The 12,585-nt window shown below is 50.8% G+C and overlaps 2 protein-coding genes across 6 annotated transcripts in view; one reads left to right on the top strand and one right to left on the bottom strand.

The window, feature by feature from the left end:
- Positions 1-3,111, top strand: part of TBC1D14 (TBC1 domain family member 14) — a 99,404-nt gene extending 96,293 nt beyond the window's left edge. For all 5 annotated transcript variants that reach the window (XM_061191946.1, XM_061191948.1, XM_061191947.1 and 2 more), the window contains one exon: positions 2,846-3,111. In XM_061191946.1, coding sequence (XP_061047929.1) covers positions 2,846-2,911 — 66 coding nt within the window. In that variant the 3' untranslated portion in view covers positions 2,912-3,111. The remainder of the gene's footprint in view (positions 1-2,845) is intronic.
- A 7,176-nt stretch (positions 3,112-10,287) lies between these two features.
- On the bottom strand, positions 10,288-12,170 carry CCDC96 (coiled-coil domain containing 96). The gene has a single exon (XM_061191074.1). The coding sequence runs from the start codon at positions 12,078-12,080 to the stop codon at positions 10,371-10,373; it is 1,710 nt and encodes a 569-aa protein (XP_061047057.1). The 5' UTR covers positions 12,081-12,170; the 3' UTR covers positions 10,288-10,370.
- Between the last annotated feature and the right edge of the window lie 415 nt (positions 12,171-12,585).

Here is a 12,585-nt window from a genome sequence, read left to right as displayed (position 1 = left end):
ATAAAACCTTGGTTCCTGACCCTGCGTATGCTCAGTTTGCCTGAGCCTCAGGTCCTAGGGGAGGCTTGTACTTGCTCAAGTGTGCCGTACAATGCTTGTTCCTGATTAATCTTTTTTATTAGTAGAAGATTTAAAGTACATTCAAAAATAGGATAAAATAGAATAACGAACCCCCATGTGCCTGTCAAATATCCAGTCAGTTTCAGATTTCTGTTTTCAAATGTCAGCAGTAGCTTTATAGTTTGCTTAAATCAAGATCCAAATAAGGTCTACACATTGCAGCTGGTTGAAAGGTCTTTTAAGTCTTTTTTTTAAGGTATAGGCTACCCACCTTTCCACTTCTCCTTTCCCCCTTTATTTATTGAAGAAACGAGGTCATTTGTCCAATAGCAGTTCCCACCATCTGGATTTTGCTGGTTCTATCCCTGTGGTGTTTTAAAAATTCATTCATTCATTCATTCATTCATTCATGCCTGCCACGCAGCGCAGCACGCGGGATCTTCGTTCCCCGATCAGGGATTGAACCCGTGCCCCCCGCGGTGAAAGCGCAGAGTCTTAACCGCTGGACCGCCAGGGAAGTCCCCTGTGGTGGTGTTTAACGTGGTCCTTCTACTCTGTATTTCCTGTAAATTGACAGATCTGAAGGCTCAGTCAGTTTTTATGTTTGGCCAGATTACTTCATAGGTGATTAGACTCTCTCTCTTTGATCTCAGTTAGCAGCCTCTTTATTTTTATAACAGCTTTATTAATTTACATACCATAGAATTCACCTTTTTGAAAGTGTACAATTCAGTGCCTGTTTATCTGTTAACCAGAGAGAGGTTCCCCTCTCACCTGGGCCCTTGGTCTGCCTCCCGGGCTGGTCCTCCCTCACCTCCGTGTCCCGTTACATGATGCTCTCTGGCTGGTGGTCTTCCTTCCTATCTGCGTCTTTTGGGAAGGAGCACAGCTGCTATGGTGGGCCCTTGGGTGATACTGTGAAATGCTCCCCTGGTTTTACAGGGCGGGATGGGCACTATTTTGTGCTTAGTGTGACATGAGTTGCATTTCTGAAATAAATATGTTCAGTTTATAAAAAGGAATGAAGTACTGACTCATGCTACAACATGGATGCACCTTCAAAACATTATGTTAAGTGAAAAAGCCAGACACTAAAGACCACATACTATGTGGTTCCACTCATATGCAATTTCAGAAAGGGAAATCTGTAGAGACAGGAAGTAGATTAGTGGTTGCCAAGGGAATGGGCGAGGTGGGGGGCAGGGCTGTGATAGCTGGAGGATGGGGTGATGAAAATGTTCTAAAATTGACTGTGGCGAGGGTTGCACGTATCTACGAATATACTAAAAGCCACTGAATTGTGCACTTTAAATGGGTGAATTGTGTGGTATGTGAATTGTGTCTCAGCAAAGCCGTTAAAACAACTCAGCTCGTGTGAGCAGGACTGGCTATATAATTATCAGGGATCTGGCGAGAGGGAAGAAGAGCCTTTCTCTGATTAAGAAATAAATGGGCAACACAGAATGAAAATACGGGGCTACATCTTGAAATCCTTAATTAGTATTAGTATTTTTCCGTAAGATTACGGAAAAACCCGAACGAACTTTTTGGCCATCCCAGTATTTCACTGGTCCTTCCCTCTATCCCCACCCTCACCCGCATACCCACAGAGACACGCAAAGAGAGAAGGACTGAATCCAGATCTGTCATTTTGCTCCTTGCATTTTAGGCGAAAATTATTGGTTAAAACCAGGTCAAAGGTTATTAAATACTAGGACATTCTCTAGTAGTGGGACAGTAATAGGAGTTAGCCTGATGGTAGGCATCAGTGAGTTTATTTAGTTCCAGGGCCCATGGGAATTGTGGTTTATGCACGTTTCTCTTAAATACTGTGCTTAAGGTTAAGATCCTGGTGAGCGTTACAAAACAGTTCAATGTTTATGTTTGGTTGAAAGTGTCATTTACTTAGAGGTAGAGAGGGGGACTTTTCTCTACCGTTGGCCCTTCTGCGCAATTTATTTGAAACGCACATAAAATGTTTCTGCTTTACCCCCTTGTACTTTGTAATTCAATTAAAGTGGCATAGTGCCTGGCCCAAGTAGTTCAGCACAGGTGCTACAGAGAGTCCCGTGGTTCTGAAGTCAGGCAGATCTGGGTTTGCGTCCATATGCGCTGTTTGGCTTTTAGCGGGTCACTTGTATGAGTGTCTCTTGTTCAGGTGACTTACAGTGTTGTGTGGATTAAACAGCTGCTATGCTGGAGGTGCCTGGTGAGGGCCCTGCTTGGCTAGAGTGGGCATGTGATAAATGGGGCCTATTGTTACCTCTCGGCTGTTATTAAGCAACCAGAGTGGAATGTAATGTTTTTAAAAACAAAGGTGCTAACTAAGAGCTGAGCACCGAGTCGGAGGAGCTAAGTTGCCTCGGGCACTCTCAGGAAGGCGTGCGAGGAGCTGATGTCTCTTAGGCCTTAGAAGGATGCATCGTTTGCTGGTGGAGAGAGAGGGGCAGGGCAGCGGGGGCAGCTGCGTGTGGAGGCCCCGGAGGGTGTTGGCATTCTAGAGTGGGGCGTGCGGGGGCTGGAGCCAGGCTGTGGAAGGAGCAGAGCCCTGTAGCCCTGCCTTGACATTGGTACCTGCTGGCTGGTGGGAAGTGGTTGTAGATGTTAGCCCGGCGACGGCGTGGTCGGATCTCCATGCTGAAGGGTGGATCTGGATGCAGGCGTGGAAGATGGACCACAGAAGTGGCAGGTGGGGAGGCAGAAGTGGCAGGTGACAGGAGGCTGTCTGGACCTGTGCTCAGTGTGTATTGCAGATCACCCACCGATGTCTTCCTGTGATTCCCAGGTACTGACCGCCTTGCAGAAGGACAGCCGGGAAATGGAGAAAGGAAGCCCATCTCTCAGACACTGAGGCGGCAGGTGGACTTGCGCTCGGCACTGAAGCAGTTCTCCAAGGGGCACCTGTGTTGTTTCAGGCGGACACACTGGCAGCTCTGAAGAACAGGGGCTATTTTCATGTTTGATTCCTAATGCTGGAGTTGGCCTTAAACAAAACAAAACAAACAAAAAACTTTTAAAAGAATTAAACCAAGGCTAAGCCTTAAGAAGCTCAGTGGAATGATGGCCATGGCCAACCACTGCATATTCTGCATGGTTTAAAAATAGGGCAGTGGCTAATCCCCTCCCCTTATTTTAGCAAAAGTTAATTAAATTGTAATGCTTTTATGTCAACTACCGGAAAGTACATTACAATTTTTCATAGCCAGGGTGCATGAGAAATGTTATTTGGGAGACCTCAGAGATGTTATTGGCTCATATTTACATATTTTCGTCAGAAAGGGATTGCTGATTTAGTTACCGAGATAATCTTTCCAGGGCCGCAGGTCATGTTTTTAAAGCCCAGCTACCAAAGATAACATTACAGGAAAATGGGTTCTCACAGGACAGCCGCTGACGAGTGCGCGTGGGCTCCCCGGGACACGATATGACCTTCAGGTTGACCTTCTACCACGTTGCCTTGACAAAATTCCAGCAGGAGGGCTGACAGTGCACGCTTAGGTTCCAGCGGGAGCCCTGCTGTCCCAGAGGCTGCGCCCACGTTCGCCCAGCGGTGGCGGCGAGTTCGAGCGGGAGGAGCCGCGCACAGAGATGCTGCGACAGTTGAGACGGGCTTAACGCTGGTGGGAAACGGACGGCGGCGGCCTCGCTGAGCCAGAGGGGAGGCAAGAGGGTGCTCAGCCCTGCCCCCTCTTGCACCCTCCTGGTTCCCGTGGAGGCCGGCGCAGCACGGCGGGGTCGGGGGCTGCTCCCTTGCTCTGCCAGCGCACTGCCCTTGTCCCCTAAAAGGCAGGCGCAGTCCTGCCTGCGGTGATCCCGCCTCACGCACTTGACTTACGGACGGACGGTTGTAAGGACTGAGGAGCTAGCAGCACGCATCCAGCAGCCCACACGTCTTGTCAGGATTCTCAGTATCCGTGCCGGCAGCCTTTCCCCCGCATAGCTGGTTTTCCCCAAGTTCGTTAGCAACTTTTTTGTTCTAGCTTTTCCTTGACTAATTTGGAGAACTTTGTATTGAGAACTTTGGTTATCCAAATTCAAAGACATGAACAGTTTTGGCACAGAAAAGTCCAAAGGACAGGCCAGTCTCCATGGAAACCGGTTCCATGCTAATGCGTTGGCATGTTGGTCTCTGGCGCGCTCAGTAGGCCAGGTTCAAGGGCACCCGCTGCCCTGCAGCCCTTCTCAGCCATCTGTCCCACCCCCAGGGAGTGCCCCCAGCTGACCTGGTTCCTGATGTCGGGAGCGCCCTCGGCTCTGAGAGCATAATGCGCAGCAGGGAGATACGGGTTGGGGTAGAGCCTAACTACGGCATTAATTTTATAGGTTTTCTATATCTGCCATATCCGCCGATGACACTTCAGGTACAAAGCAAGGTGCCGAGCCAGTGGCCATCCTCATGCCCTCCGTCCCAGCTGTGTTCCGTGTGTCATTTTTTCTCTTGTGTTCCTGGCTGAACCCTCCAGGGAGGTTGCAGAGCGTCTGGGTACACTGTCTGCCTCAGCCTTTAAACGCTGACTTGCCTGACCTCCTGGAGGTGTTCTGTCTCCACCCAGCTCTCGGCAGCCTTCCAGACACAGCCGTTCCCTGACTTCACGTGGCTGAGTGTAACCCAGGCTGAGCCCGGCCTGGGAAACGGGCCGCGAGCCCGGTCACGCCGTTCCTCATGGATATACTTGGTTTTGTTCCATGACATGGGCTTTCTGTTCTTGAAAGATGTATATATTTTCTTACTGTACATAAAGATGTTCCTTAAGTGGTGACAGAAAGCGAAGCAGCAAGGGGCGTGGGCAAGTTATGGAGAATGTGTTTGTGCAACTTCACGTGTAGTCAGACCCCAGCCCTCAACATTATTGTCAGTTTGACATAAATCTCTTTGGATAGCACCATATATGCATTACATTTTTAAACAGGATTCCAGGCCAATCTGGACTACTTCCAAATCTTTAGTTCAAAGGAGGTTTTCCTGACCTGTCCAGGGACCACACGAGCTCTTGCTGGTTTGATGCGTCCACTTCAGAGGCCGGGAAGTTCTAAGGCCCAGTCTAGGGTCACTTCGCCCCTTTCCGCAGAGGGCTGCCGGACAGCACAGGGCTGTGCTTCTCTGCTTGACATTCTCGTTTAGGAAAACTGGAAGCAGAAATTGAAGTGCAGCCCCTGGAACCCTGCCCTCTCCACTTCCCGTGCCATTGATTTTCAGGATGTGAGACTTCAGGTTTGGGACCTCTGTGCAGCTGGCACTTCAGAGTCGGATGCTGTGTCCCCACCAGTCATTGAAATCCCATCTGGAAAAACGTTCACTTTAAAGGGTACTTTTTAACTGCTCAGTTTTTGACTATTTTAAATAGTTTGCTGATAGAAAACCCCTGATAACACTTGCTACATATCATGTTTTAATTGCTTGTACAGTTAACCTTTAATTTTATTTAGTAAAGTGTATCAAACTAGGACTTTTTCAATTGTAAATATGTGGTTTTATTAAATAAAAGTCATGTAAAATTGTTACTTACGTTCACGGCAGTTTGGTTTAAAGTTGGAGTTCTCACCCTGAAGTATGGTAAAATTTGAGTATCATGCTGTTTGAATATTTTAAAATCAACTTACTAGTCTCAGTTAAATAAAGAAGATGGTACAGTTATGGTAATTTAGTCAAGGGTTGGAAAGTTAGCACTGCACCCCTTCTAGGCGGAGGGGAGCCCCAGGCTAGCTGCTCCTCGAGCCTGAGCGCCCGTGGCTTTAGCCCCTCGTCCCCACGTGTCTGCCACACTCACCCGCTCACATCCCTGAGCCTGCCGCCCGTGCGAGAAGGTCATCGGGCTTTCTGGGCCAGCCGCCGGGCTCTTGACACTACCTCGACCCTGCTCGGAGCCTCGTAACGTCAGCGGGTGGCCGTGGCCCCTTCCCGTCCGGGGTGGAGACCAGCAGCACCGCCCGTGGCGGCGGCGAGTGAGGAGAAGGCCACCAGGTCCCGCAGAGCGGGGCAGGGCGATGCTCGCGTTGCGGTGCGCTCTTCCTTCCAGTGCTCGGAGACGCGCGGCTCGTGGGGTGTTTGGGCCCTGTCTCCGCGAGTGACCTGCCTCACCGCTCTGGGCCACTGCCCTGTGCTCTCCGTCCTCCGCAGGCCAAGGGTGCTCGAGGGTTGACTGCCGGGGGCTCGCTCACTGCTCCACCCACGCCGGGCTCTGGGCTGAGTGCTCCATGGCTGACCTCACTCGTGTCCACGGCGGCTCTGTCACTGCCCCATTTCTGAGGTGTGGCTCAGAAGTGATCTGCTTGGGCCCCTACAGCCAGTTGGTGGCAGAGCTGGGGTTCAGACTCTGGCCTTGTGGCTCCCCAGCACTTGCTCAGAAACACCCCTCCCCAGAGAACACATTGCCCTGGGGCCTTCGGAAGCTTTCCTCTGGGACCTCTGACCTCAGCTCGGAGGAGGTAGAGCCATGCCCGACGGCCGGCCCCTGGGGGAGGACCCCCGTGCAACGCGCGAGCCGTGGGTGGGAGTGGAAGTTGGGGACCGTTTTCCCGAGAGAAACTTGGGGGCTGTCAGTTCAAAAACCACCCCCTGCAGTGTGCAGCCTGCCGAGAAGGCAGGAGAGGGAACGAGGTGCTGCCAGTGGGGTGGGGAGGTGTCGGCCACCCAGCGGGGCCTTGGGGTTAGCTGTTGGTCACCAGGTGGACCAGAGGAAGGGCGCGGCCAGAGAAGGGAGCTTAGAGCCAAGAAGTCCTCAGATGGGAAGCGGCGGAGGTACGCTCCTGGAGTCCTTTTCACTCATAGCATTTGCATGCTTCATCACTCTAACTTAAGACTTACCTGAAAGTTTAAAACAAACAGTACCAAATTGGGGTGCATTAACTCTTTTTATAGACAGGCACCCCTGTTGAGTGGCAAAAATCTAAATTATGACTGCAGATGAACATGTATTTCCACTTACGTAGTAAAACATTTCCAATGTGATGTCACCAAAAAATGATTTTCATTTACCAATAAAAAAGTGTTTCTTTTTCAGATGCCTGGGGCTCTATCCAGATAGTGCCTGCTTCACTCCTGTCACTGCTGCCAAAAACAAACAAAAAACCCTCTGTAACAGTGGACACATCCGACTCAGACCAATTTTTTAAAAAAGGCTAGTTCACCCTGAATGTTCCTGGCCCAGTAGGCTACTCTCTGGCATGTCCACATCTACGAGTGGAGTGTAAGTCATTGTGATTCTTTTTCCAAAGTTTGTTTATGCCAATGGTAGTAGTTACTGTATTTACATAATTTAATGTTATGTGAGCCGATGGGGCAAAAAGAAATTGTTGTTTCTAAGAACACTAAAAGCTTTGACAAGTCTCAATAAAGGCAACTGGAAAATAGTTAACATCTGCTGGGCGTTTACTGTGTGTCAGGCACTACGTTAAGCCTTTATATAAAATATCTGTTGGATCCTCACAGTAACTCTAAAATGGGTACTGAGAAAACCAAGGCACAAAGAGGCTGAGCAGCTTGCCTGATTTAGGAAGTGGTGTGGCCAGGATTTTGAAAGAAAATAATAATGGAGTCTGCGCTGAGATTATTTTACAAGAAATTTAAGTTTCTGAAATCCATAGACAATTCAAAATGGGTGCAGTCATTCGAGAATCAAAAAAATCTACCCTTAAGGGAAGGCCTTGGCTGTCTACCTGAAGATTAGAAGTGGTGTTGTGCATTTGTATTTCGAAATTAGAATAAAGTGTTGAAAACAAAAAACCCCCAGAAGGCTAGTTTCATGTAACGTCTCATTCAAATTTTCTCGTGCCTGCATTTTTCAGGCCCTGTACTTTTTGACAAGGAGATGAAAAACAAATCTTTAGCCTTTTAGTGTTCATAAAAATAATCTTAGTTTTAGGGGTTTCTAGTCCAAACTCAGGCACTACTCTTTAACTCTCCCCTCGTGGAAGGCAGGGTCTCTGCTGGAATGGACAACTGCGTATGTCCTTCTTCCCGTGGCTGCAAGCCTGCTCCCCTGTCATTTTCTTCAGTGGTTCTACTTCGTGAGAAATCCTCTTTTCTACCTGTAATTGTTTCTGAATCTGACATAGAACTTGGTGCCTGACATACAATAGGCATTCAAGTAACCCTTATTTTCAGAAAATGAGACTGACATTATGCATTAGTCCAACAAATTTATTCAACGTTGATTATGTGCTTGGCACTGTGCTTGGCCACTAAGGAGGATGGTAAGCCAACAGTCCTTGTCTTCCGGGGCCTTTGTCTCGGGGGCACAGAGGACGAAGCAGACAGTCACAAAGCGGTGGGTCAAAGGCTGGCATGGGGCTAAACGCAGGCTGCTGTCGGGTGCAGAGGGCTGTCAGTAAGACGGGGGAGACGATGCTTTAGGGTCCTGGCATTCTTCCTCGGACAGCAGTCTGTCTAAAACAGTTTGTGAATGTGTTGCTGTTTCATGATCAAGAGTTCTCCTATAATCTAATTAGAAAGAACCTCGTTATGAAATAATCCACAGAAGATTATTTATCTTCTAGTCAATTGGAACACCTCCAGCACAGGTCATGTAATTTGAGAGACCATCGGTAGCTTTGCTGCTTAAAGCAAGGCCAGCCTCATCAGTCTATTTTGTATCTTTGTGCTCTCAGAGACCTGCTAGTCACTGGGTTGAAGGCTTATGAGGAAAGGTTTGGATCCACCTGGGTAACTGCCAGTGGTTCAGAGTCAGCTGAAAATACCTATTCTCTCTAGTGAACCAAGGGGCCGGACACTGATAATGAAAGCTGCTCGCTTGGTGAAGGCACCGAGCCTATTGCCAGTTTGACTTTCAAGCCCCCTCAGCCACAACAGAACCTAGTGCGCCTGTGTCGCTTTCATTTTGAGGCACTGGGAAAACCAAGTTCTATTTGTCAGTGATTCACTACTTCACTTAGGTCTTGATGAATAGGACGGAGAGAAGACAGAAATTGTAAAGGATGAGGAGAAGGGAAGTAGGAAGGCAAAGCTTTTTACTCCTCTCCTTGTTACGTTTGTGCGCTCTGATAAGTACAGTGTTATAAAAAAGTGTATAAGTGTGCTGAAGAAAAGGAGTTTTAATCAACCTTTATTGGGTTTAAAGGGAACACACTTTAGAAAACAAAATCATGTCATCAAAAGATGAAAGCTATTGTGATTTTCTCACAACCAACTGAGTCACCTGCCTAGAGAAAGAAGGGTTTCTAAAGGTGTTTAGCACCAAAAAAGAGATCACCCTTCTTATGATCTTTCTTATTCTTAAGTTTAGGGATGGGAGAATACTGTTAATCCCAAATCTGCACATCTCAAAATTCAGGCTAAGATTAAGAAGAAATAAAACCAAGCCCCTAGCTCCCAAAAGCATCAAAGAAACCGGAAAATATTCATCACTGATTCCAGGTTAAGGAGATAGACCTATCAGGGGTTTCTTACATGAACTCAAGGAATGAGAGACATTTTAATATTTGATACAGAGTAAAATCACGTGCACAGTGAGGGTTCAAGATCTGAAAATATCTCGCTGAAAACAAAAGGCTTATGGACAGTCGGCAGTCACCAGTCCATATAGTTTGCACCTGGCGAAATACACAATACAGTCACCATTCTGTCTTCACTGGAAAACAAAATTTCATTTTTTGGTTCAGATCAATGCATTTCTTTCGTGGATCCAAGAAAACGTTTCATTAGAATTGAAGACTCGTTGAGCCAGAAACAAACATTCACAGTTAAGCAGACAGACTGAGCCTCCTTTCATTGGAAAAGGAGAGACGAAGGAACGTCAGCTCCTTTCCCTGGCTCTCATTCCTCCTGTTCCTGGCTATTTTTTTATTACCCCAGAAGCTAGTGCTACTTACATGCAAAACAATTTTAGACTAAGGGAATTAGTGAGGTTCGAACTGAGCCGGCGACTCAGGACCACACAGTTCAGTGCATTCAAAGGGGATTTCACACTGAGCTTAATACACAGGAATGTTGTTGGCACCCTGCCCTTTTGTCGAACCCTCTCACACATGGAGGAAGAACAGTTCTCCTCAGTGTCAGGACACTGAAATTATGGACTTGCTCAGATATAAAAGGGCTTTTGACAGCTTTTTATGAGGAGTAAGTCATCCCTCTTTGTTTGTTCCTCTGTACCTATTTTACTTAACCCTGTATGAACTGAGTGCTAACTCAATTTTGTGCGCAGCACTAATTGGGAAGCTGAAAAATTAAGAATACAAAACACAGTTCCATCCCAAACATCACAGGCCTTTGTAAGAATGGCAAGAAATGGAGAATAAGAGTTAACGAAGGATGAAGTTTGCTGAGATTGAAGACGTTCTGCTGACTCTTCCCATCAAGAAGGCAGAAAGGCTTTGGCCTCCCTGATCTTCTGCTTCACGCCTCTGCAGGACAGAATAAGCCCAGCGTGATGGTGCTTCAGGGCTTCCAAGCGCTGGTTGAGCTCTTCAGTCCTGTCCACCTTCTCTTCCATGTCCCGAAGGAGTGCTTCCTTGCCCAGAAGCCCACACTTCTGATTCAGCTTGATGTTGTCAATCCGCAGGCTGTCTCGGGCTTGCTTAGTCTTGGTCAAGATGTCCCTCTTTAGGGCCACCTGAGCCTCAATCTCCATAAGCTCTGACTTTTTACACGCATTTTCTATGACCACAAAGTGTAACTTTTCCTTCACATGGGTTATTATTTGCACATTGTTGGTTACCTTGCTGCGCAGTTTCAAAAGCTCCTCATTTCGCTCCTCGACTTTCTCATTGAAGGTCTGGTTCTCAATCTTAAGCTGTTCAAAATCTATCAGGAGCAGGCCCTCTGTCAGGTCCTCCTGGGCCCTCATCCTGTTCTCAAAATGCACCAAACTCTGCTTCAGCTGCACGTTCTCTAGCCTCACGGCGCTTATCTCCTTCTCCTTCTTATCCTCCAACGCCTGGATCTGCTCCACCTCTCGCAGAGCGGCCTGGCGACCACCCCTCGTCCGACAGCTGCCCATGGCCTGCATCACCACCTGCTTCTTGAGTGCCTGCAAGCGTCGCCATTCCTTCTCCGCCCGGGAGAGCTTCTCTTTGCACTGCTGCTTCAGCTGGTCCAGCTCGCGGTGGTACCAGCGCAGGTCATCTGACTCCTGCTTCCTCAGATCCTCCAGCATGGCCAGATGGCGTAGGTATGCTTGCTCTTTCTCGGGGGCCTCAGGCTCCGCGCCCTTCTCGGGCACCTCGGCTGCATCCAGGCCCTTCTTCTTGCGCAGCGCCTCGAGGATCTTGTGCTGCAGGTAGATGTTGTAGCGCTGGTAGCGGCCTCGCGCCACCATCAGGGAGCGGTACTGTTCCAGGAGCTCGGCGCGCAGCTGCTGCTCCTGCTGCGTCTGCACCTCCTCAGTCCAATCGCAACTCCCAAGCTCTAGCCCCTCGTCCAAATCCCCCAGCTCGTCCTCGGTCTTCCCCAGGCCTCCTTGCACAAGCTGCTTCTCGCTCTCCTCGCTCTCTTCTCCTTCCTCCGCCAGCTGTCCTTCCCGCTCAGCCTCTCGGTCTGGCGCAGCCTCTTCCTTGCCGGCCGTGACCTGCTGCAGAGAGACCTGCGACGGGATTTCCTTCCTCCTCGGCTCCGCCGCCACCTCCGCCTCCTCCTCGTCCTCGTCCGCCTCCTCCTCGTCCTCGTCCTCGTCCTCCTCCTCCTCCCACTCCTCCTCCCACTCCTCCTCCTCCCACTCCTCCTTCTCTGGTTCCTCGGGGTCGCCTTCGGGCTCCGGCTTGGCTGGCTCCTCACGCCCGGCCTCCGCCAGGTCCCCTGGCTCGGCCTCCGCCTCGGCCTCGGCCGGCCACTCCGGCTCTCCGGGCGCCTTCTCGCCAGCAACCTCGGTGGCCGCCGGCCGTTCCTGGGACTCGGCCGGCTCGGCGCCTTCCTCTGAAGCCTCTACGGCCTCCGGCTCCGGCTCCGCGGGTTCGGCCGGGGACTGGGGGCCAGAGCTGGTTTTGATCCCGGACAGCCGTGAGGCCAGGCTCTCCACATCTCCATCTTCCTTCTCGGGGTCGCCAGTGTGGTCGGAGCAGTCGTCCATCTCCCTCCCGCCGAGCCGGCGCCGCGGACCCCGACTGCAGGCTGTTAAGTTTCCAGGGGCAACCAGGGGCGCGCGCGGTGGGCCGGGCGATTGGCTGGACGTCCGCCTGACGCCCTGCCCCTTCTCCCCGCCTCCTGGCAAGAGCAGGCCAATGGGAGGTCGCGACCGGACGACGGGTAGCGTTGATTGGGGGAGGCGTAGGCTTGCTCCACGAGGGGCGTGGCGCGTCCGCCGCGCTTCCTTTCCGCCCTTTTCCCCGCGCCCGGCCTGGGGCGGGGCGTCGGGGAGACTCTGGGAGCGGGGGGCGGCTGGCGCTAGGGGCGCGCAGGCGCAGAGCGGCGGGCCGGGCCCCCGCGCGGTGGCGCGCGCGGGGCGCCTGCGCGGTGCAGCGGGGCGACGGCGGCGGCGGCGGCGGCCGGGCCGGCCCGAGGGCGCCTGCGTGTTGAGGCGGGACGCGGCCCGGCAGGCCGGCTCTGGCGGCGCCTGGGCGGGGCGGCGCGGTGGC

The sequence above is a fragment of the Eubalaena glacialis genome, chromosome 5 (assembly GCF_028564815.1).
Source record: "Eubalaena glacialis isolate mEubGla1 chromosome 5, mEubGla1.1.hap2.+ XY, whole genome shotgun sequence".
Classification (NCBI taxonomy): Eukaryota; Metazoa; Chordata; class Mammalia; order Artiodactyla; family Balaenidae; genus Eubalaena; species Eubalaena glacialis.
This window is presented reverse-complemented; position numbering and strand designations above follow the sequence as displayed.

Bases quoted from the DNA above. Each gene is read 5' to 3' on its own strand.
- CCDC96 (XM_061191074.1), bottom strand. From the start codon at position 12,080: ATGGACGACTGCTCCGACCACACTGGCGACCCCGAGAAGGAAGATGGA.